The sequence below is a fragment of the Thermoascus crustaceus genome (genome assembly GCF_041956765.1).
Source record: "Thermoascus crustaceus strain CBS 181.67 unplaced genomic scaffold VTN00scaffold_9, whole genome shotgun sequence".
Classification (NCBI taxonomy): domain Eukaryota; kingdom Fungi; phylum Ascomycota; class Eurotiomycetes; order Eurotiales; family Thermoascaceae; genus Thermoascus; species Thermoascus crustaceus.
The window spans coordinates 1,167,602-1,195,005 of NW_027192535.1; the positions used below are offsets into that span (position 1 = coordinate 1,167,602).

At 51.6% G+C, this 27,404-nt stretch overlaps 11 protein-coding genes across 11 annotated transcripts; 5 read left to right on the top strand and 6 right to left on the bottom strand.

Moving 5' to 3' along the window:
- Positions 1–1,153: 1,153 nt before the first annotated feature.
- Positions 1,154–1,457, bottom strand: VTN00DRAFT_10398 (uncharacterized protein; the record flags this gene model as incomplete). Its single annotated transcript, XM_069427049.1, has 3 exons — positions 1,154–1,225; positions 1,297–1,353; positions 1,413–1,457. The coding sequence occupies 3 exons, from the start codon at positions 1,455–1,457 to the stop codon at positions 1,154–1,156; spliced, it is 174 nt and encodes a 57-aa protein (XP_069284160.1).
- A 24-nt stretch (positions 1,458–1,481) lies between these two features.
- VTN00DRAFT_10399 (uncharacterized protein) lies at positions 1,482–2,097 on the bottom strand (the record flags this gene model as incomplete). The annotated part of the gene is made up of 3 exons (XM_069427050.1): positions 1,482–1,604; positions 1,693–1,976; positions 2,037–2,097. The coding sequence occupies 3 exons, from the start codon at positions 2,095–2,097 to the stop codon at positions 1,482–1,484; spliced, it is 468 nt and encodes a 155-aa protein (XP_069284161.1).
- Positions 2,098–2,536: 439 nt separating this feature from the next.
- On the top strand, positions 2,537–3,609 carry VTN00DRAFT_10400 (uncharacterized protein; the record flags this gene model as incomplete). Its single annotated transcript, XM_069427053.1, has 5 exons — positions 2,537–2,593; positions 2,659–2,843; positions 2,869–3,070; positions 3,134–3,426; positions 3,495–3,609. 5 exons carry the CDS (start codon positions 2,537–2,539, stop codon positions 3,607–3,609), a joined length of 852 nt encoding a protein of 283 aa, XP_069284162.1.
- Positions 3,610–5,043: 1,434 nt separating this feature from the next.
- On the top strand, positions 5,044–6,823 carry VTN00DRAFT_10401 (uncharacterized protein; the record flags this gene model as incomplete). The annotated part of the gene is made up of 2 exons (XM_069427054.1): positions 5,044–5,863; positions 5,925–6,823. The coding sequence occupies 2 exons, from the start codon at positions 5,044–5,046 to the stop codon at positions 6,821–6,823; spliced, it is 1,719 nt and encodes a 572-aa protein (XP_069284163.1).
- Positions 6,824–7,208: 385 nt separating this feature from the next.
- Positions 7,209–7,931, bottom strand: VTN00DRAFT_10402 (uncharacterized protein; the record flags this gene model as incomplete). The annotated part of the gene is made up of 2 exons (XM_069427055.1): positions 7,209–7,275; positions 7,369–7,931. 2 exons carry the CDS (start codon positions 7,929–7,931, stop codon positions 7,209–7,211), a joined length of 630 nt encoding a protein of 209 aa, XP_069284164.1.
- A 503-nt stretch (positions 7,932–8,434) lies between these two features.
- VTN00DRAFT_10403 (uncharacterized protein) lies at positions 8,435–10,573 on the top strand (the record flags this gene model as incomplete). Its single annotated transcript, XM_069427056.1, has 3 exons — positions 8,435–8,650; positions 8,771–9,331; positions 9,509–10,573. 3 exons carry the CDS (start codon positions 8,435–8,437, stop codon positions 10,571–10,573), a joined length of 1,842 nt encoding a protein of 613 aa, XP_069284165.1.
- Positions 10,574–11,644: 1,071 nt separating this feature from the next.
- On the bottom strand, positions 11,645–15,226 carry VTN00DRAFT_10404 (uncharacterized protein; the record flags this gene model as incomplete). The annotated part of the gene is made up of 5 exons (XM_069427057.1): positions 11,645–11,912; positions 11,971–12,134; positions 12,209–13,132; positions 13,187–14,979; positions 15,049–15,226. The coding sequence occupies 5 exons, from the start codon at positions 15,224–15,226 to the stop codon at positions 11,645–11,647; spliced, it is 3,327 nt and encodes a 1,108-aa protein (XP_069284166.1).
- A 771-nt stretch (positions 15,227–15,997) lies between these two features.
- Positions 15,998–17,353, top strand: VTN00DRAFT_10405 (uncharacterized protein; the record flags this gene model as incomplete). Its single annotated transcript, XM_069427058.1, has 4 exons — positions 15,998–16,232; positions 16,301–16,976; positions 17,033–17,264; positions 17,327–17,353. 4 exons carry the CDS (start codon positions 15,998–16,000, stop codon positions 17,351–17,353), a joined length of 1,170 nt encoding a protein of 389 aa, XP_069284167.1.
- A 653-nt stretch (positions 17,354–18,006) lies between these two features.
- On the bottom strand, positions 18,007–20,180 carry VTN00DRAFT_10406 (uncharacterized protein; the record flags this gene model as incomplete). Its single annotated transcript, XM_069427059.1, has 5 exons — positions 18,007–18,221; positions 18,427–18,767; positions 18,833–18,897; positions 18,958–19,051; positions 19,639–20,180. The coding sequence occupies 5 exons, from the start codon at positions 20,178–20,180 to the stop codon at positions 18,007–18,009; spliced, it is 1,257 nt and encodes a 418-aa protein (XP_069284168.1).
- A 99-nt stretch (positions 20,181–20,279) lies between these two features.
- VTN00DRAFT_10407 (uncharacterized protein) lies at positions 20,280–20,778 on the bottom strand (the record flags this gene model as incomplete). Its single annotated transcript, XM_069427060.1, has 2 exons — positions 20,280–20,639; positions 20,737–20,778. The coding sequence occupies 2 exons, from the start codon at positions 20,776–20,778 to the stop codon at positions 20,280–20,282; spliced, it is 402 nt and encodes a 133-aa protein (XP_069284169.1).
- A 3,682-nt stretch (positions 20,779–24,460) lies between these two features.
- VTN00DRAFT_10408 (uncharacterized protein) lies at positions 24,461–26,217 on the top strand (the record flags this gene model as incomplete). Its single annotated transcript, XM_069427061.1, has 3 exons — positions 24,461–25,844; positions 26,005–26,122; positions 26,184–26,217. The coding sequence occupies 3 exons, from the start codon at positions 24,461–24,463 to the stop codon at positions 26,215–26,217; spliced, it is 1,536 nt and encodes a 511-aa protein (XP_069284170.1).
- Positions 26,218–27,404: the final 1,187 nt, after the last annotated feature.

Genomic DNA, 27,404 nt, shown 5'->3' on the forward strand with positions numbered 1-27,404 from the left:
TAATACCTCGGTAGGAAGAAGATACGGGATGTCTATTTTGATCTGCGTGTCTCAGATCGTGTAAAAGTGGAGGATATTCTGGCGAAGATTGGATCTGGGTCCGGAGGAGGAATGGTGTTTGGGAGGTGAAGCAGCGGGTTACTGCTCCTGCTGCAAAGTCAAAGGAGAAGGAGAAGAATCCAAATACCTCCACACAATCTTCAACGAGCTCACCTCTCCGCGGGAGATCCATGCCCTCGTTAGACGCTCATCCCTTCTGCCTCATCTTTACCCTATTCAGCAGACCCAGATGGCAAAAATAACTTCGGTCTTGAGCGCGTCGTCGACTTCACCACCACGCGTGACACCTTCCTGGCCGACGACCGCTTCCACGTCGCGCTGGACGAGATGTGTTTTGAGCGCCGCGTCGGCGAGGTCGAGGTCGGGGTGCCTGCTGAACAGTGGGCGGAGGCGCAGCGGGGGAGATTGATCAGTTTATGGAGAGGTACAGGTGGCTTTCCTTGTCCAGCGAGGGTGGAGATGGGAAGGGGGCAAAAGTGAAGGGGAAACTGACGGCGTATTTTGAGAAGTTTCCTGTTAGGTTTTGATTCTTTCTTTCTCTATTTCCTGCTCTAGACTGGTTCATCTTTTACTGTCAGGGCCTTATTTTGCAGCTCATGTTCGGGTTGGATGGTGAAAGTTGAGTCTGTCTACAGGGACCATGTGTCTATCACGACGGGGAGACGCAGGTAAACCATTGGGGTTGCACGTCGGGTTTTCTGAACTGAGTTGAATGGATAGGACCAATCGATTTCTACCTAGTCAGTCTCCAGGGGGATTAATACAGTCGACTCTCTGATGATATTTCGGCCCTATTCGAACGTGATATGTTGATTCAGCCCAAGGTAGGCGTACCTTAAAATTCAAGATAACTGTTCTGAACATATCTACTGCTACGAAAAGACATTATAGATTACACCTCTTTACTACGTAGATTGGACACGAAGACTGTCAAATAAATTGATGAGTGCTACACGGGTCGCGGAACCAGCCGCCAACTGCTAACAAGGCACGACCGAGAGTAGCAAACTCTGCTCAACCCACCGAGGGATCCAATCCATCCGCCCACCAGATAGGTTAGCGTTCTGTCAAGCAACAAACCAATGTCATGAATCTATGACTTGAAAGCGATACCCTTGATTCCCTTCTGCTCTGATTCTTTCTTCTTATCCTTGTTCAGGGGCTCCTAAGTCACATGTTAGAGATATAGTCTAGACTTTCAACTACCTAGAGTAGCTGCCAGCAGCTCAAACGTACCTGCAGCTTGCTTTTTACAACCTTGTAGACCGCATCCAAGTCACCATCACAGTCAAACTGGCTGTATCAGCACACACCTTGCAAATTCATCAACTGAGAGTCAACAGGGATGTTACCTCTACCAGCTTGTTTCTCTCCCTGAGTTTATCAACACAGGGCATGGTCTCCTCATCATGCTGACGGAATCATTTGCGGAGAGTCTCCAGGTTGTCATCGCCCCGGTTGGAGGTCTGGCTGCGGTTGAGCACCCGACGCTCCATCGTCTCCTGGCTACAAGAGAAGAGGAGGCCACATTCAGCACCGCCGAACTGGAAAACACCAAACATGTTAGCAGCTGCCTTTTGATTGGCGCCAAAAGGTAAATGGGAGCAAGCCAGCTGGATTGAGGAAGCTTACATATCTCTCAAACATTTCCATCTGCTTCAAACTGCGCGGAAATCCGTCTAGGAGAACAACTGACTGCTTGGTCTCGCACAGCTTGTCCATGAGCACCGTCCTAATAGCCCCAATAGGAGCTAGCCTACCATCCTCTATCGCCTGCTTCGCCGGCTTCAAGGCTGGGCAGCCATTTCCGTAACGCTCTATTTCGGCGCGGAGGAGGTCACCGACGCAGATGTGTGTCAGGCCGAGTTCCTGGGCGAGTCTGGCACAGATAATGCCCTTTCCAACACCAGGGCCACCTATCACCTGTCAGCAGTCTATCGATAGACTAGAAGCGTATACAATGTAAGACGGGAGACACCTGCCGAACACAAAGTAAATGTCCAGGTCGGGAAATGGAGGTTCAGGATAGTTATCCATTGCGTTTAGATATGGAGGCACGCTGGAAATATCTTCTGTGAGTTTTGCACCTACTGCTTGTCCTGTAGATTGACAAAAAGGATGCTGAGCAGCCTCCTAGGAAAGTGGCATTATAGGTTGGCGGGACTAAACTCGCCGATTGCTCCTCCCGGTTTGTCACTGTTGTGATAGCTTGCTATCAGACAATCACTGCCCAGCTTTATCCGTCTGATATTAGGAAGAAGTAAATCCTCCTTCATTGTGATGGGACAACAAGGCCTGTGAAACCAAAGGAAGCCATGATACCTTTGCTGTAGTCAATGCTGTTGACAGACATTATTTACTCCAGGGTACAAAAGGTATAAAAGCAGCTTCCAACTCCCCTTGCTCCTCATTTTCATTTCCTGCTTCTTCCAGAGACAACGACTTTCATATTTCATCAAGAAAGATTACTTCAAAAATGGCACTGCATCTTGTCACAATCCTGATGACTCTCCTGGCCCTCGTGGCCACACTCGTCAAAAACAGACTGTGCAGACCGCCTAAGGCCGTTCCTATGTTGGTTAATTTTCACTCTATCAGTGTGGATTTTGCTTCCACACGGAGAAGACGTCCCATGTGGAGAAGTTCAAAGACATGCAACGAGGCCTGCGGATGCTGAAGGAGGCTGGCATGAAAAAGATCAACTTTGCCGGCGGCGAGCCGCTTCTGTATCCGGTTCTGCTGAGAAAGCTGGTCATCTTCTGCAAAGAGGACCTCAGCCTCGAGTCTGTCGATCGTCACTAACGGCAGCAAACTGTCTGAGAATTTCATGTTCCGCGCAGGACGATACATCGACATCATCGCTGTCTCGTGCAACTCGTTCGACGAAAAGCTCAGCATCCAGATCGGCCGCGGCCAGGGTAACCACCTGGAGCAGGTTCAAGAGGTGGCACGGCCGTGCCGGAAGTACGGTGTCAAGTTCAAGATCAACACTGTCATCAACCGGTACAACGTGCACGAGGATATGAACGAGCATATCCAGGCCCTCCAGCCCTTCCGGTGGAAGTGCTTCTAGGTGGTTGTTATCGAAGACGAGAACGACTCCGACGAGACGATTCGCGATGCACGGAGGTTCCAAATCACGGACGAGGGGTTTCAGCGGTTCTGCGATAGACACTCACAGCAGGCATGCTTCGTTCCAGAACCCAATAATGTGATGCGCAGCTCATACCTCATGATCGACGAGTACATGCGTTTCCTCAACAAGGGCATTGGCGAGCCTACGGAGTCCATCCTAGACGTCGGCGTCGACCGCGCTATAGAAAATGTCTACTGGGACCAGGACAGTTTCCATGAGCGCAGCGGATTGTATGAATGGTCCAGGGACGACGTAAATGGCTGTGCGTCTGAGATGAACCCGGACCTACAATTCCTAGCGCGACCCAGACTCCTCCGAGACATGTCATCAGACACAATGGCTTCCTCTCTTCAGGCTTTCTCTTCCATTTTGTTTTCTATCTGGTTTCTATCCTGACGGGTGAAATTGTCTAAGCGGAAAGATTGAGGTCGGTTCAAGGGTTTGGAAGTCATTCTTACACCTATTTTGTGGGCTGTTCGGCTGGCCGAATCTGTCCCTGATCTTTAGATTCATGTTTCATTCATATGAGAATTGATTTTGTACTTTTTACTTAAAATATGTTAGATTAAAGGTAAATCCCTAGAAGTGTAGAGGTACCTTGAAACCCTGTATTAGGTACCTAGTAAAAAAGAATTAAACATAGGTTCTCCAGGTCCCGAGGAGCTCAGACTAAAGCAGCCAGGCAATGTATGTCATTTAGTAAATAAAGCTATTAGCAGGGCTATCAGATGTACTGCGGTTGATCCCAGAAAGCCCCCTAGTACAGTCCCACTAGCAGACGTGTTGGTTTGATGCTTTCCACTGCACTAACATACTTCTTGCTTAACTGGACTTTACAGGTCTAGGACATAGGGTCCTGCTGCTGCTGCTACCGTCATTTAATAGCCAACATCCAAGGTAGCATCGAAAACTGGCCTCTGAAAGTGAAACCTACTAGGTGGGGATCACCTCCGTAAGGTAGTTCACAGTTGAAAGTGGAGCAGTAATGGAACCGGATTCTTGGCGACGTCTGTTCTATTTACCCAGATATGAGGCTTTCTCCCTCTACTGCTAGAGGAAGTAGAATTTGGCCCTTCTTCTCTTCTAGCTGATTTGTTGTTGATCATAGGGTTGCTTTTTGTACGTCCCTTCTGGAGTCATCCACCTTCTGCTTCGTTGATATGCCCCCACTGTGGAGTTTTTCGGCACTTCGACATTGTTGCTGCGACCTGAATAGCTGCTTCCTTTAACGGTTGAGTTCTACACATTATAGGTTTTGATAGATGTTGCTAAAGAATTAGTGAGAGGTATATTGTACAAAATCCTCGAGGTGTGGTCGATTTTCAAGGATAGACCAATCACCTGACTCAGCTACCCCATTGAAGTGAGGATGTTCAGGCGTGAAAGATGTCCTGCTCATATATTCTTGGACGTTAACCTTGACTTCTTCTCTGCGTTGGACAGAGAACGAGGTACCTGTCCACAGAGATGATCAACGATGCATCACCTCCGTCGCTCGTCGGCCTCTCTTTCCACTCCACACCCCGCTTCTGCCTAATCTAGACCAGTCTTTCGTCTCGGATTCTCCCTTTCATCGGCCTACACGGAATACAAAAATACGATCTTGTCTCTTTTTGATCTGGCGGAAATGTTCTCCAGTCCTCTCCTGATCTTTCTTTAGGCAGCAGCTCTGGACTGCAGCCTCAGGCATTTCAGATACCCCAGAGAGAGGTGCATATAAGGAGGGCATCTCTACACGACCTTCAGATATCTCAAACCCCCATATCCTTTGCGTTCATCTTTCGTCTCTGTACTTTCTTTCACCTGATTACTGTTCCAAAGAATTTGGAACCCAATTGGTCCCAACCATGCTTCTGAACCTTCCTCCAGAGCTGGTACAGCTCGTCTTCAAACATGCCAGTACGCCCAGCTACCTGCAGGCGGCTGTGTGCTGCCGTACTCTGTTCGAAATCGCTTCTACTTGCCGCGAAGTCATCTTGCACCATCTACGGCGGACCCCTGGGTTGACTCAGGGAATCGAGTCAATGAAGACGAGGGACCTCTTTCTCTTGCTCCGGCGGCGCGCCGCCAAGCAGCTCTATGGCGCAAACTTCAGCGCCAGTCGCACGCTCTACAACTTCGAAGGACAGACGATCGATGCTAGAGCCTCGTCGGTGGGCTCCAGGGAAGGAGATCCGTCTTGGCTACATGTCGCCCTGGCCGTGAAGGGCAAGAATGACGGTACTGTGCACGTACTCGACGCTGGGAACGGGGCCGTCTCCCGACGATTTTCGCTGAGACATCGGTATGAGCAACCGGGAAAGGTCGAAGTGCTGCGGACAGCTTTCGCACCAAGTGGTGGCATCGCTGTTCTACAGCGCTTCATCCCCGAAGTTGAAGTACCAGATGCGGAAGGAGACAGTTCGGAGCACCCGTTTGTCAAGCAGGTCAGGCAGTCCCCTCCGAATGAGGAGATTCATTTGCTCTACTATGAATATCGTACCCCGGATCCTCGCATCACGATCTATACTTTTCCAGACCGTTCCGAGTACGAGCCCCTGGCTTTCGACATTGGCGACAGGGACTGCTTTGCCATCTCATGGCAACACCGAGAAGATGATGACCAGTATGAGGTGGTTCTCTACAGCGCAGATCTAGAGGACGATAACGAGACCGCGCTTGTCAGCCGTTCGTAGCACCCTGCCATTTGTCGCCGTCCTTTCCTGGCTAGCGCTGACATCTGCCCTAGATCTCACATATAAACAGACTGTCGTGCTGGATGACACAGGTCAATGGCCGGAACGCCACCATCATTCAAGACCTTCCCGCGCACCGACACTGGCGGACGTGGGAGACACATTGTTGTACAGCACGCCCGTGACGGATCTGGTCTTCAACGACGATGCCACCCAGCTGCTTTACTACTACCGAGGGACCACGCTTTACGGCTTGTTCCAGAACATCACCACCACGCCCGGCCAGAAGCCTATGTCAGCGTGGACGTACTTGAATTTGTGCCGGGTTCAGTTCACCGAATCGTTAACTCTTCCTTTTTCCATCGACATCCCGTTCTTCGGCACCCATGCCACCGAGAACGTGGATCCCTTTTTCCAGGTCTGCCATTGGAAGTACCTCGCCTTCGGAACGGCCACGCATCGGAAGGAGAACTGGACGGTGGCATGCCTCCTCCGGTCCGAAGCCCGCTGCCGGGCGTCCAACTGCGAACATGTCTTGAACCTTGATCGCGGGCGACGTTTCGCGGACTGGACGATCGTGGCGCGGCTCTGGGGGTACAAGAAACCGAGCAACTCGCTGGGCAATATCGTCGCGGCGTCGCGCGGGGGCACACGCATCGCCGTTGCGAACTGGAAGGAGGTTTACATCTGGGCCCTGGAACCGGAGGAGCTGATCGAGGACAATGAGAGAGAGTTCTACCCGCCATGCTGGTACTCGACGAACCCGCCCGAGATCGTCGAGCTGCGGCCCATCGTGCTGCGCGTGGAGGCGGTCTGCTTCAAGCTCTGGTTCGGACCGGGAGAGGACGAGCTGTTGGCGCTGACGGACCGGGGGCTGATGCACTGGGACCTGGGGCCGCGGGGTACGGGGATGAGGAGAGCTTGTGAGCTGAAAAGGCCAAAGGAAAAGTGAGGATGATATCGGATTGGTCGAGTCACAGAGGAGAATCGAACCTACCGAGCAGCTGTGCTGCTCCATAATCATTAATACCGCATGACTTTGAACCACGGATCGGGCTGGCGGAAGTAGGCAGCATGAGCCATATTTTTACGTCCCCAATCACAGAAATGATTATTATTGAGATGCCACGTTCAGTGGACCCTTCCTAATAAGGCCGGGACGTGATCATGAATATCTGTTCAGAAAGGAAACGGTGATGATGATGTCTACCGATGGCAAACATGTATATGTATATCTAGGGATTTATCATGACTTTCATATCCATTACATTCCGTATTACTACTCATGCAGGGGCAGAATCGACTAATATTACAATCCAAAGAGGAAAAAAAAGAATCTATTGTTGAGGCTCGGCGCCGCCGGACATGGCGAGGAAGGTGACGATGAGGATGACCCACCAGTACCTAGACCGGCTGTTAGTATGACCATTCCGGCAGATACAGTAAGGAATGATATAAAAGTAGAAGGGGGGGAAAAAAAAAGAAAGGGGGACTCACTTCTGGAAGAACGTCTTCTCCGGAATCTCCTCGGGACCGCCATCGGGACTGACCACGATGGGCCGGTTCAACTGCGGCCGCGGCCCAACATCGGGACGCACGATCTCCACGCCCAATTGAGACTCGTCAGATGTAGATTTGGCCGAAGAAGACGAAGCAGAGGACAAAGCAACGTGGTAGAGCTCGTCAGCGGGGCCGAGATGCAGACGGAGCGCCGGGATGCTCTTTTCGTGCTCCCGCGCGCTGGCCTCCGGCGACAGCGAGGACCGCGAGGAGAGCCCGCCCACCCACTGCTGCGTCTTTTCCGGAGTCGAGGTGAAGAAGCCGATCCGGACGAGGTCGTCAGGACCGTCCTGTGTGGCTTCGGGCGGGGTGTAGGAGAGCACGGAGGACTCGAGCGTGGTCGGGTCGTAGGACACGCGGGCGAGAAGGGAGGGTTTCTCGGAGGAGACGGGCCAGTAGAAGATGTCTGCGGTCGATGTTGATGCCGTCGTCGACGAGGATGCGGCAGTGAAGGAGATGAGGTTGAAGAGGAGCACGGAGAGGGTGAGGAGGAGACGCATCGTGGGCGGGTTTTCCGACTGGGGCCGGAGATGCCAGATGCAGATAGAGGCGAGACGAGAAGAGAGAAACGGACAAGCCCTCGACCGTCGGTTGCAGTGATGCTTGAAGATATCGGCTGTTCCCAAGAGAGTAGCCGGAGAGGTCTAGAGAGAAGCTTCTCCGGACAGCTCTCCTCCGTGCTGGAGACTTCCCCACAACTCCAGCTTCGAACTGTTGGTCAACACGATGCTCGCCAGCACGACCAGCCGCCGCGGGCTTCGTCGCCCACTGTCGTGATTTTCTTTTCGTATTTTTATTTTCTTCTGTTTCTTTCTCCTTCCATCTCCACCGGTTCCCCCAGTCGTCCGGCCTCGACTTATCCGCGGAACATCGCTCGACTTCCCGCCCGTTGCGTGTGACTGGTCTCTCTCTCCAGATCGGTGGCGAGCCCCTGGTCACTCTCGTTCGAGACTCGGCGTTGCGACACGAAGCAGAGTCGCACAGGTTTAAAAGCCCGGTCATCATGGCATCGATACCCTACCGCCGTCAGCCCTCGCGCCAGACGTCGAGGCAGGCTTCCAGAGACCCGCGCGACGAGATCCAGGTCCAGATGGATTACTACATCGGTATCGACGTGGGCACGGGCAGCGCCCGCGCCTGTATCATCGACAGCAAGGGCGACATCGTCGGCCTGGCGTCTGAGAACATCGGCCTGTGGCAGCCCCAGACGGGCTACTATGTATGTCTTCACGAACCCCTCCCCCTCTTCCCAGACGTCACCTATTACCTAGATAGGTAGTAGGTGAGCGGTGGTCTCGACGACTCATCTCTTTCCTGGCGCATACTGACAGATGGACAGGAACAATCCACCTCCGATATCTGGCGCTGCATCTGCATCTCCGTCCAGCGCGCCATCAGCCAGCACAACATCAACCCCTCGTACATCCGCGGCATCGGCTTCGACGCGACCTGCTCCCTGGCCGTCTTCAACAGCGACACCGACGAGCCCGTCTCCGTGACCGGTCCCAACTTCGACACGGACCGCAACGTCATCCTCTGGCTGGACCACCGTCCCGTCGAGGAGACGGAGAAGGTCAATGCCACCAACCACAACCTGCTGCGCTATGTCGGCGGCAAGATGTCCATCGAGATGGAGATCCCCAAGGTCCTGTGGCTGAAGAACCACATGCCCAAGGAGCTGTTCGACAAGTGCAAGTTCTACGACCTGGCCGATGCGCTGACGCACATCGCAACGGGCAACGAGAAGCGGAGCTTCTGCAGCGTCGTCTGCAAGCAGGGTTATGTCCCTGTTGGCGTGGATGGGAGCGTCAAGGGCTGGCAGGAGGATTTCCTCAGGGAGATCGGACTGGGCGACTTGGTGGAGGATAACTTCAAGCGCATGGGAGGTGTCATCGGGGTGGTAAGTTCTTCTTACCCTTTTCCCTTTTTTTTTACCACCCTTTTCTTTTCAATTTCATCTCGATCATGACACTTTCTTTCTTCCAGAGTAGGACTATCTACTTTGCATACAATGACAAACTATACACATACAGGCCAAGTAGGACAATTGAACTGACGGACGTTTGACTGCTTCTAGAATGGCGACTATCTCAGCGCCGGTGAACTCGTCGGCACCCTCTGTGAGAAGGCCGCATCCGAGCTCGGTCTGCCGGCCGGCATCGCCATCGGCAGCGGTGTCATCGACGCCTACGCAGGCTGGATCGGCACCGTGGGCGCCAAAGTCGACCTGGGCTCCGAGCAGCTGAGCTCCGACGTGGCCAAGAACGACAAGACGCAGGCGTTCAGCCGTCTGGCCGCCGTGGCAGGCACCTCGACCTGCCACCTCGCCATGTCCCCAGACCCCATCTTCGTCCCGGGTGTCTGGGGCCCGTACCGCGACACCATCATTCCGGGATACTGGATGGCCGAAGGAGGACAGTCTGCGACGGGCGAGCTCCTGAAGCACGTCATCGAGACGCACCCGGCCTTCAACCACGCCATCTCCATCGCTGAATCCTACCACACCAACATCTACGAGTTCCTGAACGAGCACTTGAAGGAGATGATGACCGAGCAGAAGGCCCCCAGCATCTCCTACCTGGGCCGCCACATCTTCTTCTACGGCGACCTGTTCGGGAACCGCTCCCCGATCGCGGACCCCCGCATGTCCGGAGCCATGGTCGGCCTGTCCAGCGACAAATCTATCGACGGCCTCTCCCTCTACTACTACGCCACCCTGGAGTTCATCGCCCTCCAGACCCGCCAGATCATCGAGACCATGAACAAGGCGGGTCACCGCATCACCTCCATCTTCATGTCCGGCTCCCAGTGCCAGAACGACATCCTCGTCAAACTGATAGCCTCCGCCTGCGAGATGCCCGTCCTCATCCCCCGCTACGTCCACGCCGCCGTGTGCCACGGTGCCGCCATGTTGGGCGCCAAGGCCGCCTCCGCGGACGCCGAGGGCCGCACCGAGCCCCTGTGGGATATCATGGACAAGATGAGCAAGCCCGGTAAAAAGGTCGATCCGACGACGGACGAGCATGAGAAGGCCCTGCTCAAGGTCAAGTATGAGGTCTTTTTGGAGCAGTGCTTTAAGCAGCAGGAGTATCGGAGGAGGGTGGATGATGCGGTCAGTGAGTGGAAGAAGCAGGATGCTTGATTGGGTTTTAGTTTGGGAGACAAACAAAAAAAATTGTCTTATCTTATTCTACCCTACCCTACCCTATGGAGAATTTTTTTTCCCATTATTATGGAGACTTTGCTGATTGCAATCAAGTTATTTCCATCCAATGCCAGCTAACGTTGCTTGCATTAAATCAATAGGATTTATTTATTATCTTCTAGGTAATAAATATAGAGGATTACCTTACAGCGAGTAAAAAACAAAATAAAAAGGTAGATCTGGCTGCATAGGCAGGTAATGATGTATCTAGGTACCTAGTTTAAAACAACACTGGGCTAACCTCCTTAAGTCACGTGTATACTACAGCCCTGAACTGAAGTTACTACTACCTCCTACACTTTAGATAAGGACTACCTGGTCCCGACCTTCGCCGAACAGAGACAGTATAAAAACCAGCTACAGATTCAATTCAACGCAACTCAATTCCATTCAAAAGCAAAAACATCACAGCACAGCTAAAGGTACATACATAATCGGTAGTTCAATTTTAAAAAGAAGCAAAATGCAAAAAAGCAAAAAAGCAAAACCTCATTATTTCCATCTCCATTTTCGAACACACCATCAATCGATCATTATTGCGCCGTTTTTTCCCATGGATCAAATGCAAGGTTATGATAAGAGTAAAAAAGAAGAAAAAAAAGAGAAGCGCAGTCTTGCAGCTACGATATGCAAACATGTACGGGTTCCGATCTCAAAAAAAAGCTGCAGAAAATGATAGGAGAGGAAAAGGAAAATATCGACACAACGGGTGGGAGAAATGGAGATTCGTGAACCAACATCGGTTGGTTATGGCTATGCATGTGGAGATCAGCAATGGAGAAGAGGAGAGCTAAGGGAATGTCGGTTCATCGATGTAGGAGAAATACGGAGACAAGGAGATAAAGTGAAAATGGAGGAACATAAAAAGGAAGTCCGCCCGCCTAGGTTTGCCCCAATCATGTGGCAAGACCTAAAACTTCCAACACTGGACAAGGCGTCCTGCAGAGACTGGCTCCTTTTCTTCAGACCAACGATTCACCAGACCCCGTTTTCCCGTCCGAGAACTCATCAGTGAGCAACTTCGCCATTGCTACCTCCCATAGTGTAGAACTGCTCCCGTCTGCCAGGACCGAGAGCTAGCGTGTCGTAGCTATCCACACCCATCAACACATCCATGTTGTTGTAGCCGGACAGATAGAAACCTATCACAACGACCAGGTACGTGAGGACGAGGATGGAGCCTTTGAAATAGTTGCTCTTCCCTTCACCGTACATATAAGACAGGAGGAAGACACAGAGAATAATAGTGACCATATCCCACTGGGGAAAGATAAGACTAGAGAAGTACGGATTAGTAAAAGATCTGGACTCACGAGAAACAGGGAAAATCTCACGTGAACGAATGTTTAACAAGGTCCGATGGATCGATAAATCTCGTGTGGACGGCACTGAAGAGGACGAGGGCAGGAATCTGCAGGAGACAGACCTGCAGGGCGTAAGCGGAACCGATCTCCATAGACAACGCAATATTCCCGTTCATCGCAAACGAGATTGCATTCTGTCAATCACAACATACATCAGCATTACACATCCTTCGACGCATTTTCAACACAATTAGGAATGAGTACATACCAAGAACTCTGTAGTATTCGGGACCAGCGCAAACAGCGTGATGCCGAGGAACTTTTCATCGATATCCACGCTTTTCAGCACGATGTCCACGGTGTGCACGAGCATTTCTGCTATCACTGCGTACAGAACAGTTGCGACTAGAAGAATTATGGAGCTTTTTGTTTTACCCCAGTTCGGAGCGTCATGCCCGCCACTCGTATGCGTGGCTTCAAGAGTTATGCCAAGATCATCACCTTCTTCGGGCACAGTAGCTACTCGATCAGAGGGATGCTTGTAGCCTTGGCGTCCAGAGGGCTGAGTAACAGAAGCCTTTCGTTGGGATCTTGCTGCGTCGCGGGCAGCAACGGCTGCGGCGGTTGCAGCGACTTCAGCGACATGCCGCGCAAGGCTCTCATTTTCTTCTTCGGACAGACCACGAAGTTTCAATGCCGAATGCTTTCCGTCGGGAGGTACAACATGAGGAGTCGTCTTTCCAGATACTGCATTGTTTTCAATCTGTTCCCAGCTGCCATCTACATTGTCTGACAAGCCCACATGCTTCAAGGACTGCCCCAAAATACGCTTGTACAGCTGGGAGTCGCGAATAGAGGCTCTCTGGCCAGAACCACTGCCGGTTGCCACTTGTGGTCCATTAGGGAGGTTCTGATGTCTTATTTCGTACGGAGACGGGTCGTGTGTACTGTGTGGCACTTTCTTCTCATCGCCTTCCGTGGCCCAAATGACAGCCGCATGGGTTCTGAGAGTGAACCAAAGGCCGATCACATAGGACAGAAATAGGAACAGGGCAGCTAACCACGAGTACGGTTGCACAGCTTTTAGGAAAAAATTATCTTTGATAGCTGGGGCCTGGGAGAAGTAACAGCGACGACAATCCTTGTCGTTAGAACCCGCTGGACTGGTGCAGGGTACGCATTTGAGCTCGTGCTACTATCGGTAAGTTATTGCTCGCACTAAGAGTTGAATAAATCTCAGACTTACGCTGCCATAGATCTGATAGAACAGAGTAGGCCCGAAGGCAGCAATGACGGCAAATAACAGCATTGTGGAGGTAACTCCAGCAGACTTAACGTTGAATCTCTGCGTCTTGCGCTTGATAGCACCAAAGCACATAGACAGTCCTGGGAGAAATAGGATACCCGCGAAAATGCTGCCGATGATACTACCTTCGACAAGCTGCGACTTGCCCTCTGTCAGAGCGACGCAGTAAAGGTAGACCTCTACTATAGTCGAGAAGAAGGCGTTGACGGCCGCCCCAAGACCCATGGAGGACTGGGCAGAAATTGATGCGACGGCTTGTCCGATAAAGTATGCAAGAGGAATGATGGAGAAAAGTGCAAGAGTGAAAATCAAGCCCGGATGGGTGATCCAAGTCTTAAGGCCGAGGGTCACATCCAGAACGAAATAGTCAAAAATGACGAAGACGACGACCCCCAGGAGGTTTATAAAGAAGATGTTGGTCCCATCAACGGTATATTTCCAGTATCTCATGCCAGCAGCACGATACGTGCAGAGAAGGATGGACGATGAGGGGCTAGTCGGTGTCCTTGAGTATGCCGTATCCGAGTGGAATGACAGAGCCAGAGGATGACGACGCAGATGATCGAATAGGATGATCATTACGCGGGCCATCGGGATCCAGAACACCATCATCCAGCAGATGAAAGAGACCAAAAGCATCAAGGGACCAACAAGGAGGTAAAAGAATACGAAAAAGACAACGCGGCCTACAGTCCACTCGCCTCTACCAAAATATCTCCGCTTCGACCGTGAGAAGGTGCTATCGTGGTGCTGGCCTCTCCCTGCCCGCCCAAGAAGGCTATCGTGCTCACTGGCTGAGTCCACACTGTTTCTTCTACGACCTCTGAGGGGGCCAAAGAAGAGCCTGCCATGTTCGAGGTCACCGCTTTGCCACTGTTCATACTCACTGATACTGCGACCCTCACCCTCGTCTTCTTCTGCATAGTGCTCGTCGGTGTCCAGACGCACATAGGACCCAAAGGGATACAGCAGATATCGGGAAAGGCCCGAAAACACCCTCCCGTAACGCACCGCGCCGGGTGCAAATGCAAAGAGGAAACAGGCAAGGGCACCCAGCAAGGCAGCAAGGGCAAGCCACCACCCAAAGAACAGGGACCATAAGAGATTGACGAGAAATAGCATGTTACTCACCCGTCCTCCAGGTGACGAATGTATATCCCCTTCCGCGGTCTTTTCCACGGATCGATTCTTCTTGTACAGCGCAGGCTTCCATATCCTGATACCGAACGGATGTGTCTCATTGATAGCATTCTGGCGATCCTTCAATGTAAAGCTCTCCGCATCGCTGGTAGTTTCATCCTCTTCATCACGGTTCCCATCTGTGTCTCGTGAAGATGATTCTCCGGGAGACAAATCCAAGGCAGGTTCCGGTAGGTCAGTCCCCTCTTCGGTATCGCTTTGCGTAGCCATTCGCGACAACGTGCTTGGTTGAGCATTTACTCTTCGTCTCATAGTCAAGCTTTGCTTCCTCATGGGACGTATCCTTGGAGAAGACTGAGGATTCGCCTGCATGGCATTGTCTTGTTCAACCTCCGCAACAGCATCGTCAGTGGAGAACTCTTGCCCTCGGTGGGGACCAGGCCGTTTGGAAGACATCCGACGCAGAATGGATGGCTTTCTTTGCCTATCCATCTGCAGGGGCCCTATCGAGGGCGACTGAGGCGGTTTGCGGCCCGAAGGGCCATCGTCAGGACGTCGCTCGAAGACGGTCGTATCGAAGGGCCCTATAGATCCTGCAGAAACTTATCAGCCATGCTGAATAGTGAAGAACTTAACATTTAAAACGCGGTAGTGATATGTACCGTAGGTCCCCCTAGAGGTCGCCCTAGATAGCCCGCCCGGCCTCGCCTGACGACTAGTTTCCGGGGGCTGTTGCTCCTCGTCAGTTTGTGTGATAGGAGCGAAGCGGGCCGTTTCCGGACGGGGCTGAGGTGCATCTGGGGATTCTGGAGGGTTAACGTCGTCTCGGTTCGTAGCCATTGCTCCCTCTGTTCTTTGGGCTGCCCCAGCCTCCCACGGGAGCTCAAGTAGATAAGAGCTTCAAGAGGAGGGATTTTATTTAGAAAACGACCAAGCTGTCGAACGGAAACGGAGAGAACGGAGTGAAAAGGCCACTGCACATATTTGCACTTCTTCTCGACAGGAACGCTGCGAGGTAAGTAAGAAAGATGGTGCGTCAGAGCCTTGGAAGATGTCGAGATCGATGATGCCCGCGGGGGACCAGGCTAACTACCCTACCTCTCGTCGGACTCGCGCGCACGTGCAGACCTCACAGATGACAGGCAGCACACATCCCCGCGGTCAGCTGGAGCATGGGCGTGCAGATCTCAGCGCAACCGATCTCGTGGATACTTAAAAGGTCGACGAGCAGACGGCTTATCAACGATGAACGGAGCACGAGGACTGATAGGCTCGAGCTGCACGCGGTAGAGAATGGATCATCTGGACGCCCTTCGGCTTGCTGCCCGGCCGGTCACCGCTCCACCCTGTGGCTGGTGCTGTGGCTGGTACCCGTCCGCCGCCTGCTTTCATCGAAGGTGCTCGACGGGCATCGCGATGCTGGCCACGCCATCCGCTGCTGTCTGACAGCTTCCCACACCAACCCTTCCTCCTCTCTCCATCTCTTTCCGCCACCATAACCCAGGTGAGCACCTTCTCTCCAACCTTCTGAAGCACGGGTTTCCTGGGTTGACGAGCGCGCTCCCTTCCTATCCTCCCATTCGAGACAATCGCCCTTGCGATCCGCCCACCATGGCGCTCGACAGCTACTTCCGCAACAAGATCGAGAGCATGAAGCTCGAGATCATCGAGGGACAGGCAGTTCTGAGACGGTTAGAGGCACAACGGAATGACTACAACTCGCGGGTACGTCTGCTGCGAGAGGAGCTGGGCCTGCTTCAGCAGCCCGGCTCTTACGTCGGCGAGGTGGTCAAGGTGATGAGCACCAAGAAAGTCCTTGTTAAGGTACATCCAGAGGGCAAATACGGTAAGTCCACACATTCCATCATCACAGTCTTTGCTACAACTTTATCTGACTGAATATGACGTATGCAGTGGTGGATATCGCCGACGGGGTCGACATCTCGAAGCTTACGGTTGGCAAGCGGGTGTCGCTGCTCTCGGACTCTTACAAGCTGGAGAAGATGCTGCCCTCTTCAGTTGATCCGCTCGTCTCCCTAATGATGGTCGAGAAGGTTCCCGACAGTACGTACGACATGATCGGTGGTCTGGATCAGCAGATCAAGGAGATCAAGGAGGTCATCGAGCTGGGCTTGAAACACCCCGAGTTGTTTGAGTCTCTAGGTATCGCGCAACCAAAGGGTGTTCTCCTGTACGGTCCTCCGGGAACGGGCAAGACCCTGCTTGCACGAGCGGTGGCCCATCACACAGACTGCAAGTTCATCCGAGTCAGCGGTTCGGAGCTGGTGCAGAAGTATATTGGTGAGGGCAGCCGGATGGTGCGAGAACTGTTCGTCATGGCTCGAGAGCACGCGCCTAGCATCATCTTCATGGACGAGATTGACAGTATTGGGTCGAGTCGAGTGGAAGGCAGCAGCGGAGGCGACTCCGAAGTGCAGCGTACCATGTTAGAACTGCTGAACCAGCTTGACGGTTTCGAACCGACCAAGAACATCAAAGTCATCATGGCCACCAACCGACTCGACATCCTCGACCCGGCCCTGCTACGACCGGGACGGATTGACCGCAAGATCGAGTTCCCGCCACCAACGTAAGTCATGCCCGTGTACTCCGTATGTGGATGATATGTACTGACTCCTAGCTTAGTGTCGAGGCTCGTGCGGACATTCTGCGAATCCACTCGCGGTCGATGAACCTGACCCGCGGTATCAACCTGACCAAGATTGCAGAGAAGATGAACGGCTGCTCCGGCGCTGAGTTGAAGGGAGTATGCACGGAAGCCGGCATGTATGCCCTCCGCGAGCGTCGGATACACGTAACGCAGGAGGACTTTGATCTGGCGACGGCCAAGATCCTGAACAAGCATGATGATAAAGAGGTAAGTCTGGGACTTTTCAAATAAACTTCCAGAGTTTTCCATTAACAGGTTACGTGATCTAGGTCTCGCTCGGCAAGCTTTGGAAGTGATTGCTGGAGGTATTACTGTAGCAGGATTTTTATGATAAATATGATAATTCTTGCATTCTGCTACTCTAGAGGTATTGCGCTATGAGATATTGAGGGCGGTGATCTGGGCGGTGACATACTGCCATCGTAGCGGCGGTTGGCGCCGGGATCAGCGGTGGCCGGAATGGGATTCTCCGGCCCAAGCATTGGACATGTACTTGTACGGAGCGACTACTAGTTATGCCCTAGCAATATCACATCGGTCTGCATGTTGACCAAGGTACCTACGTACTAGATAGTTACACTCATCAGGTCCTACATACATATATGAGCTAAAAGACCAGAATGGATATCAGCCGTCAGTGGTGATATGCGTAGCACCACACTACCTACTTAGTTATATACTAGAGTTCGACATCTCTCGTACCTAACAGAAGGTCAGTATTTTTCGTATACTGAAGGAAACTCATATCAATTCAAAGTACTCTCGGGAGTGCTATTACGTTTTCTCGAATCGTTCCTCTATTAGGGTGTTAGCCCTATTCGGATTTACCGGGAATGGCTAATTTGCTATCAATGATTCGGATAATCTTGAACAGAAGGAGAAGTGGAAGAGGAACAAGAAACCTCCGCGACTGATGTCCCAGAAACGGGGAAATCAATAGTATCAAGTCTCAGCGGACGGCAAACACATGGTGTGACTCGGACCCAACAAAGTGATTCGGTGACACTTCGAAAATCTTCACCACAAGCCCCCGTGGAAGAAAACGGTATAACGAAGCACAGAAAGAAAACGCTCTTATCCAGCCAGGATTCTTGCTCATCCTCCGGGTTGGCTGGTTTTCGCTCAGAAACTCGCCAGGCTCTAGAAGTTCTCTGCCGTTTTCGACTACAGAGTCAGAGTTAGAAGTCTGGAGAGAGGGGTATGTGTACGGCGCCGAGGTTGCCATAAAAACAAAGGTCTTCCAGCCATTCTTCCACGTTCTCCGTCATCTTCGAAGTACTGTGTTTCTTTTCTTCTTCTTTCTGTTGGTTGTTTTCCTTTCGTCTCTTCTTGACCCGCTCTGAACGACGGCGAGGCTGTGTCTCCTTACCTTCTTCTCTGCCGCCACCGCCTCCGCCTTCCTCTTCTTCTTCCTCATCCTCGATCTGGCGCTTCTTCTTCTTCTTCTTCTTCTTCTTCTTCTTCGACCTAGAAGGCCCTGGCGCTCCATCGTCATAGTTTTTACGTGTATTATTTCTGGTCCCTCTTCCGCCCGCTGGAAGCGTAGCTTTCTCGCTGTCGTTGTCGTCCAAGGGTCTTCGATAGAGCTCAAGGAGCTCCAGGAGTCTAATCCGAGTATCCCAAGGGATAGACTCGTCGTTGAGGGTGCCGCTGGGTTCGCCTTCCTCCTCTCGCGGTCGAGGTTCTCGAACGTGAAGAAGTGTTCTAGGTCTGGCGGGAAGAAGGTGAATCCGGGGGATAAGGTTTCGTCATAGGCGGAATGGCAGAGGCCACACAGGAGGATGCCATTGAGGTGGCTTCCTGCTCGGAAGTTCTTTAGGCCCAGCTGGTGGAATTTCTCCTGCTTCGAGAAAAGATTAGCCAACCCCTGTTGAATTCCAGGGAAGGTCAGAAGACATACTGATTTGTCGTCTCTTGGTAAAACGTGGACCGCACGGTTCCAGATCTTTGCACCGCAGAGCCAGCAGTCTGATCCATATCTCTGAAGCATGTCCCTGCTGCATCTGAAAGGAATATACAGATGAAAGCATCAGCATCGTCAGATGCACCGGACGTGCTGGCGCTTTGCCTTTTTAGCTGCTTGCAAATGAAGTCATGATGATGTTGGTTAATGAATCTACCAAAGCTCAAAAGGGATTCCTGAGCCAGGTGCTTGAGATAAAGTGCGGAGTACTAAGAACAATTTCTTATCTACGGTGCATAGAATGGTGCTAGCATGTCTCTATTCTCTGTCCACTAAAGGAGATCTAGTGAGGGCTAGATACAGGAGCAGGATTCTGTAAAAAACACATGAGGTGGGCTCCGCTGCCACTCAATGCCATCAGCTGATGCCGGCTTAAAGTACTCAATAAAGCTGGCGTCTCGTCAGCAGCTTCTTCGACAGTTGCGTCTTCAGTGTCATCAGCGAGTTGCTCAGTGGTGGATCTTCAAGCTTCGAATTTCTTGCAGTCTATTATGAAACGAATAGTTCAGTCAATCAAATATCCCATAGGCTGAACGTGTACTCGATTTCGTGGTATAAACTTACCATTGACCGTCTCCACAACCATATCACACTGAGTGCTCCACTGAACGAACTCACAAAGATAAGGCAGCTTGGTCTTCACAGTACTGGTAGGCGTCGATTCGTTCCTGAACCTGCTCTGCGAGAGCTCCATTTCCGACACTCATCGGAATGACGTTGACTATCACTTCCTGCATGCGAGACTGCGCAACGTTGGCTCGATGGTCATCGCATGTAAAGCCAAGATCGGACTTCCTATTGGCGGCAGAAACCACCCAGTCAACAATGACCACCTTTGCCTCTTTGCCTTGCATCGAGTCCGATGTTGCTACTTTTGGATGGGCGTTAACGGGCAACGTTCCTCTCTTGGCTAGCTTGTGAAACAGCTGACTGTACAGGATTTGTTGAGCCTTGTACAGCGTAATGATCACAATGTCGTTGGAGTCATACGCCTTCGATTTGTGATTCTCCAAGATCAACTTTACCACGGCGTTGACGTTCGCTCGGTTGAACTTGGACCTCGACCCCTGTTTAACGTCGCATTCGCTATCTTGAACACTCAGCACGAAGCTTCCCGCACCGAATGAAGTATCTTCCAGGCCGTAGAGGCTACGAACCATGGCAGACCAGTTTTCGTTCACAGTGATTGAATTCGTGGAACGATGAGAAACCATCTGGTTCTTGTACACGCGCTTGTTGAGCCAGCGCACAAAGACAGGTCAGCAACGGCGCTGTTCTCTTAACTTGAAGATGGGGTGTCTCATGTGGAGAAGGCGCTTCGTGAGCGAAGTCCTCATCTGCAATGCGAATTCGTTGAATCCTGGCTCCTCGCCAGCTGAGAGAACCGTTGGTCGCAGCTGCTCGATATCACCGCTCATGACGATACCGGTGATGTTATCGCCGTGGGCCAGCTTGCAAACTGTGATCCAATTGTTGACTTCGAGTTCCTTCGAGTCCTCATCACGGAAGAGGATGATGCTCTTCGCGTCGTGGCCAAAATCAGTGGCGATGATTGGCAAGGCAATGTTGTTGTTCGTTGAGACAATGATTTTTGCATTTCTCACAACGTGGGCAGCGACCTTGTTCAAGTCAATGTGCGACTTTTATTTGCCCTCATCTTCCCATTCGCTGATCTTGATTGTCTTCATCTTGTTGAGTAGGGGAATCGACGCCTACAGTGAATGAGCGCAGCACCAGCTGGAGGCCACAGAAAAGCATCCAAAGATCAAGGCCTCATGAAGCAGTATGTGGATATGATATTCATGGGAGAGAAGACTCGAGCGTGCCGCAGATGAGGAGCATCAATATCTGTTAGGCCACATATTTGCACCAGCTGAATATCGTAAGAAATGCATCACCACCGCAGAAATTGACATGGAAATTGAAAAGCGAGATACAGTTCCTCTTAGACATGAGTGGGAAAAAGCAGCGGAGGCAGTTAATGGATGTAAACGAGGATATTGGATTCATGACCAGCTCTGTCCTACACTTCTTGACACCCATACTCTGTTGGAGGCAATGGATCTAGGATGTATAAATGCATTTACTGCCACTTTTCCATTTAACATGATCAATAACAAGACGTTGATGTCCTCGCAGCTATAGACGTGGGTGGAATCAAGAGCAGGATTCAAGTTGGCCTGAGATTACTAGCTAGTAGGTGGAATGCTCATTGGTCGACTCTACCTGTTGCTGACTCATCTGAACAAAGCATGTGATCCTCTTCTGATCACAAGCAACTATCCTCTCGCGATAGCCGCGTTTAAGTTCACTAACAGAAACTACTAATAAGCTAATTTATTATGTTTACTTGCTACAAACAGTCACAAACCACCTACTGCCTACTGTAGATCTCATCCACTGCATTAATCAATCAGTGGGATGTCCATTCCGAATCAGATAGTCGCCGATGATCATAATTATGAGGCAATCTGCGCGTGACCTGAAGAGAATAATACGAGAAGATACAATGTTGTAATTAGGGTTTTCGGAGATCAGGAAAGGCTCCGAGAACACATCTACATGTAGCTAAGGGAGTTGGTTGTTTCCTTCAAAATGAAAACAAAGATGGATCAAGATATAAATCTCCTCTCTACGGATCTATAACTGCTTCTGTAGTTGCGCGATTCCTATAGTTCCAGTAGAAGATCGCATCTGGGATCAGAGTCTTGTAGGTGAAGCTGCAAAGTGAATCCATGAGGTCTAGCTCAGATGCAGGGATACTACGAAAGAATTAACCTTCTCTTGCAGTTTATTATTAACTTCAGCATTTCACCAGGTACATACATCAACCAGTCCCCGGGTTCCAGGAATTCTGAAACGCTCGCCCGGACTGACATTCAATATCTTGGCGGTCGCCAGATCAAGATCAAAGTCCTTCTGCGCCACACGTATCCGACACTTTGGAAGTGAAGTACATGGCTGAAGGGTACCAAGGCGCGGTTGGCGCCGAGCCCTGGAGGTCAGTTGGACTTGCCAGAATGGGACTCCCCGGTCAACCTCGGGAGCATTAGACTACCTTAGGTAGATACCTTGCACTTCGTACCTGTAGAGTGATTAGGTAGTTTAATTATGCCCATAGTGCAATATCACATCCGTCTGCATGTCTATCTAGCGCCAAATGATACCACCATTGTTGGGGCGCATCTGGGAAAGGTCCCAAGAAATGAAACATGCGATAGTCCTTCTGACATTCGGAGATTGGTGCGGTGTGATAAGCAAGAGACCTGTGCGCACCGTTGTAGGTGGCAAACGATACCACGTAGGTGAGATGTATGTACGTGCAGTCAGGGTCCTACGCAGGGGATCGATAGAAGGCAGGGTCCGAAAAGCGAGCGGTCAGAGTAGTGATCGAGTCCATTTGAAGCAACATACTCCGTATGTGCGGAGTACGGAGCGCCCAGTAGGGAAGTAATCACGGTGCTGTATGGTGTCATAGCATGCGTTTTTCTATTCTAAGTTTCTTCCAGAATCTACTACGTACGGGCGTAGAACGGACGGAGAATTTTCGCTGTTTGCTGGGAGGGCAGAAAATTGGAGGGGCTGGAACCGAGCGGAAGGAAAGTATAGCGGGAAGCAAGCCAAAAAGGGTAGAAAAGGGAGATCGAGGGGCTAACTTTTGTTAGAATAAGCTGGGAGGGTCTGGACCTCTGTGCTTTCTCCACAGCGCGGATAAAGCCCTGTTGGGGGCTTTTTTTTTGTCACAGGGCACTAAAACTAAATTTTGAGGCCTTGCTACCTGAATAGCGCATCCAGCTTTACGGAGTTTGGTACGGGAGGGGCATACTCAAATAGTAGGTCGTCCATCAGTTGCTGCCCAGACATTTGGGTATACTTACGCAGTAGTAGCTGGTTGGCACGGCATAACCAAGGATTTTTTTTCCCACCCCCTTTCTTGGCAGGATCTTCCGACAACTTATCAGGTTCTATCAAAGGTGCGATTTAACTATGGTTCATGCCTGGGTTTGGATTGGAATGTCTTGGTCGAGGCTTGCCAAGCGGCCAAGCTTGATAGCGCGTCAGCTTGTTATGCTGTGTATGAGAGGATCTGCAGACGGTGTTGCACCCGTTTAGGCAAGACATGAACAAGCAAAAAAGCAATCCGGATGTGGATTGTACAGGGCTGTCTGTATGGAGAACGGAAGACGGATCCGCGGCAGGGAGAGAATTACTCCGTGGGAGGAGAGAAAAGAGGACTGGGAAGCGAGACGCCTGGGCATGGCGATCTGCTTCAGTCACAGGCTAACAATACAGGACCGTGGAATCGCCGGGAAGGGAACTCCGTATAGCGGAAGAGCACGAGCAGGAAAAGGCGGGCGGCCAACGAGGGACAGGATCGGGCGCCGGACGCGTGTCTGGAAGAGCTCTGTCGGGCGCGTGACCCGGTGGGGGCAAACGGCGGGCCCGCGGTGGAGCAGCGGGCTGCGGAGGCAGGCGCGGCGCTCCGGCCCTGGCGCTGCTGCAGTCTGTAAGCCTGTAAGTCATCTAGGAATTCTCTCTACCTATCTACGGAGGAGTATCAGCCCGCATGATGCCGTGCTCTCGTCCCCCACGCCTCTCCGCCTCTCCTCCTTATTCATGCATTCCTCGGGGCATCTGGGCATCACGGCGTATCACTATCCCTCGTGTCCTGCCCTCAGCAGTCAAAAGGGCCTCCCCCTCGTCCTTCCCCGGCTTCCATCTTCTCCCGCCAACTCATCCTCTCTGTCTCCAAGTCAGATCTCCAACACTTGTTGCTGCATTAGCTACTCTTCCCGTTCATCCCGTCTCAATATAATTGCCCTACACCTGTAGAACGGCGGCGTCGTCACTCTCATTGTCCCTGTGACCTCGTCTATCAATATATACTGTGCTCCATCCGGTACTATCGCTGTCTATCACCGTCTCCAACTGGGCGGTTCGCATCGTCTATCAGAACCGTTCCCCGCGCCGGGTCCCAACGAACAGAAGGTGGCTCACCTCGGATCCCTGGGCGGACCTCCGACCTCGCCCTGCTCCACGCGCACGTTGCTGCTTCCTTGTCTGGCGGATACCCGGACTTGCTCTTTTGGTCCTTCCGTGCCCGACCGATCCCCCTACCCTAACTATTTTTATTTTCTGTCAAGATCTGAGGTCGACTAGCTCCGGCTATCAGTCCCCACCACCGCCTATCTTCTATCTCTTTTTCTGTCCGCGTGAGTCTCCCCTTTTGACGGAGGAGTCATAGCGGAGCCGGCACCTATACTCCGTTTTATTTCCTGGCAGCCCGAGCTCCCGTCCCCACCGGGTGATACTTGTACTCTGTCTTTCCCATCCTCGACGTCCTTTTTTATATATATTTATTTATTTTATTATTATTATGCCACAAGGAGAGTTATGGTCTACATTGGTTGCAGCAATCGATCCCAGTAATACCAAAGCCATGCCCGCCGTTCTCCAATCTACCATCGATCTGCTTGAATCGGAGCTGGTCAAGGCCAGAGCCGCTCTGGAGGAGATCCAGCCTGATTCCACGCCCATGATGATGCTGGGGGACGACGTCACCGCCGGTGCCATGGCCGCGTACCGCAAGAATTTGATAGGACGTGCGCCCGACTTCTTCTATGGCACCCGCCGCTTGACCCCCAAGGACATTGGCCTCGAACCAGTGGTGCGCGAAGTGGCCAGTGACGAGAGCGACGAAGATGTCGAGGAGCAGCAACCTGTGGTCACCGTGCTGCCACCCCAACGGCCTACCTTGCTGGATATGTTGTCAAACAGTCTTATTCTCGATCATATGGCTCCTTATCTCTCTGTTTCGTCCCTCTTCGCGCTTGCGCGTACATCGCGGTCGATGCGTTCCGTGATCATGAACACACCATATATATTCAGACACTTGGACCTGTCAAGGTGCCGTGGCGCTCAGTTACCCAGAATGGGAGCAGTCGACAACGGCGGCCAAGTGTGGAGGAATGAGCAGATGGACGAATCGTTGACTGAGGACGAGTTCTATTCTGGACCCCTGCGGGGAATCTTCTGTAACCTGGAACGGCGGTCGATTCTCCAGAGCGTCCGAACCCTGGTCCTGGATGGTCTTTCTGTACCAGCAGACTTGGTCGCTGATATCATTCTGACGGACCGTTTCAACGTCAACATCCTATCCATTAGAGAGTGCCTCCACCTGAACGAGCGCAAGCTCATGCAGGTTCTTCAGCATGCGGTTCGGCCTACGCGTTCCAGCGGAATGCCAAGAGTCAAGGGAATCTACTATTTTACACCAGTGACCGAACGCAGTGGCACATCGCGCCGTAAATATCGAGACTGGTGGAGTTCTAAGCTTGGCAACTCCAAAACTGCCTGCCAAGCATCCTCTTGTAACACCGCGAACCACAAGCCTGCAGCTCGTGAACCCGACCACTGTCACTCGCTGAATGCGTGGTACAGGCCATCTGGGAAACTCTTGAAGAACACCATTGAGGAGGGTTGGGCACAGACCCTTCAGAAGTGCGAGGGTATCATCGCTTTTGATGCTGTCCTTTGCCGCGGGCCTCGACACAACGTGGACCTCTACTCATCCGCTAATGCAAACGGGCCCCGACCAGAGGGCGGGCTGCTCCCGCCTGCGGTTGCGACGATTGCTCTTGGGCCCGGGGGCTGTGACGGTTGCCGTAGCTCTCCAGAGGGGCCGGCAGTCTGGGGACAATCCCCCGATGGGCACTTCCCCCTACTCAGCCCACCTCCTTTGCATTCTTCCAAGGTGTCCGAAGCCAAGAACCCCTATCCGTCTGGAGATGGACATCCAGTCTTGATTGCAAGGTGTGAAGAATGTATGACCGACCGCTGGTGCCACCGGTGCAACAAATGGTTCTGCGTCAGCTGCCTTCCACATCCGGAGAGAATTAGGGTTAGGCTCGCTCCTCATCAGACGGCCGTGAGACGTCCTAGTGGCTCGCCGGAGCGAAGGAGACTTGGTGCCGGTGTGAGCAGGGATTGTTGGGAATGCGGACCAACTTGCGCGAGTTGCAAGCTTGAATGCCAGCGTACCTGCGAAAGATGCCAGGGGGAATACTGCTTCGAGCACAATGAGGGCTGCTCTTCGACAATGGTAAGCACAGCTGGACTTGTCGCCCTCATTGACTTCAGAATTTGGCTGACCAATATCACAGTGCGACTGGTGTAATACCAGCTCACGTCAATTGAGAGGAGGACTTTATTGAGATCATGACCCACTCTCATGATCGAAAAATTAATGAGAGATACCCGGAGATATACGGTATATATGCTAAGATGGCCTTTTTGAGGAGGGAACCTCGATTCTCTCTATGCTCCCCTAATGATTGATACCCTTATGTCTGTTTTGTTTTCTGCTCAGCGCTACCTCTATGGGGTATATTGGGGGCCTTTTTATTTCTACCGCGAGGCTTTTTGGATATTGGCGGTACACTCATCTCTCGGGACTGGGTGTTTAATTCCCGGTTTTAGTTTGGATTTCCGGGAGCGAATGGTTGGGTAATTGGCCAATGGTCTATCCCTGGATTGGCTGGGATTGGTTGGGTTATATGCCTACTATATATATTTTCTGCGTGGGTTTAATTTGGATTTGGTCGGGTTTTGGCGTTTGCGCTCAGGATTAGGAAAAATCTTATTTTTTGGGTATAGTATTGGGTACACGAGATATATATATGCTCCTATCAATCAGCGGTTGAATATAATTCCATCTCTGATCTACGTTAAACTCATACATGCTGCACGACAGCTACTCGTACCCACTCTATGCGCGAATAGGCCTGAGTAAGTCCACTTCGTATCGAAAGCCCCTTTCTACGTCTTATCAGATCACAAGCGAATTGACTCGGGAACTAACTGGACTGCGAAGTAGGATTAGAACTTTATTCCATCTAAATTGAAGTTATCGATTAAAAGGTCCCTTCCATGCCACAGCTTTCTCGGACCAAGTTTGTATCTCGAACTAAGCTTCAACGGGCCAAGGGTAGGGTACAGACGAAGTACTGGAATGGATCGATCAAAGTACCACGTACGAACTGTCAGCTATCTTGTTGAACATCTCGCTCCATTCATCAAGCCTTCAAAGTCCCAATCCCCAATTCTTGATAGATAACCCCTTTCCGTCCCCAGCCCCTCTTGTCTGCTTGTTTTCTTGGAAACCTCTACTGGACTAATGTCCAACAGTTGAGTTCAACTGTTTTCGTGAAGGGCACTTCTACTATCGCCTTTTTATTTCATACCGGACTGACCCCCAGCCCCAGTACTGGTTGCATTTGATGCCTGCTCGAGCACACATAAAATATCAGTGAATCAGCACTGTAGGTTGAACTATATAACAAGAGGCTGACACTTAAATAAGGTGCGAACACAGGAAGAGGGGA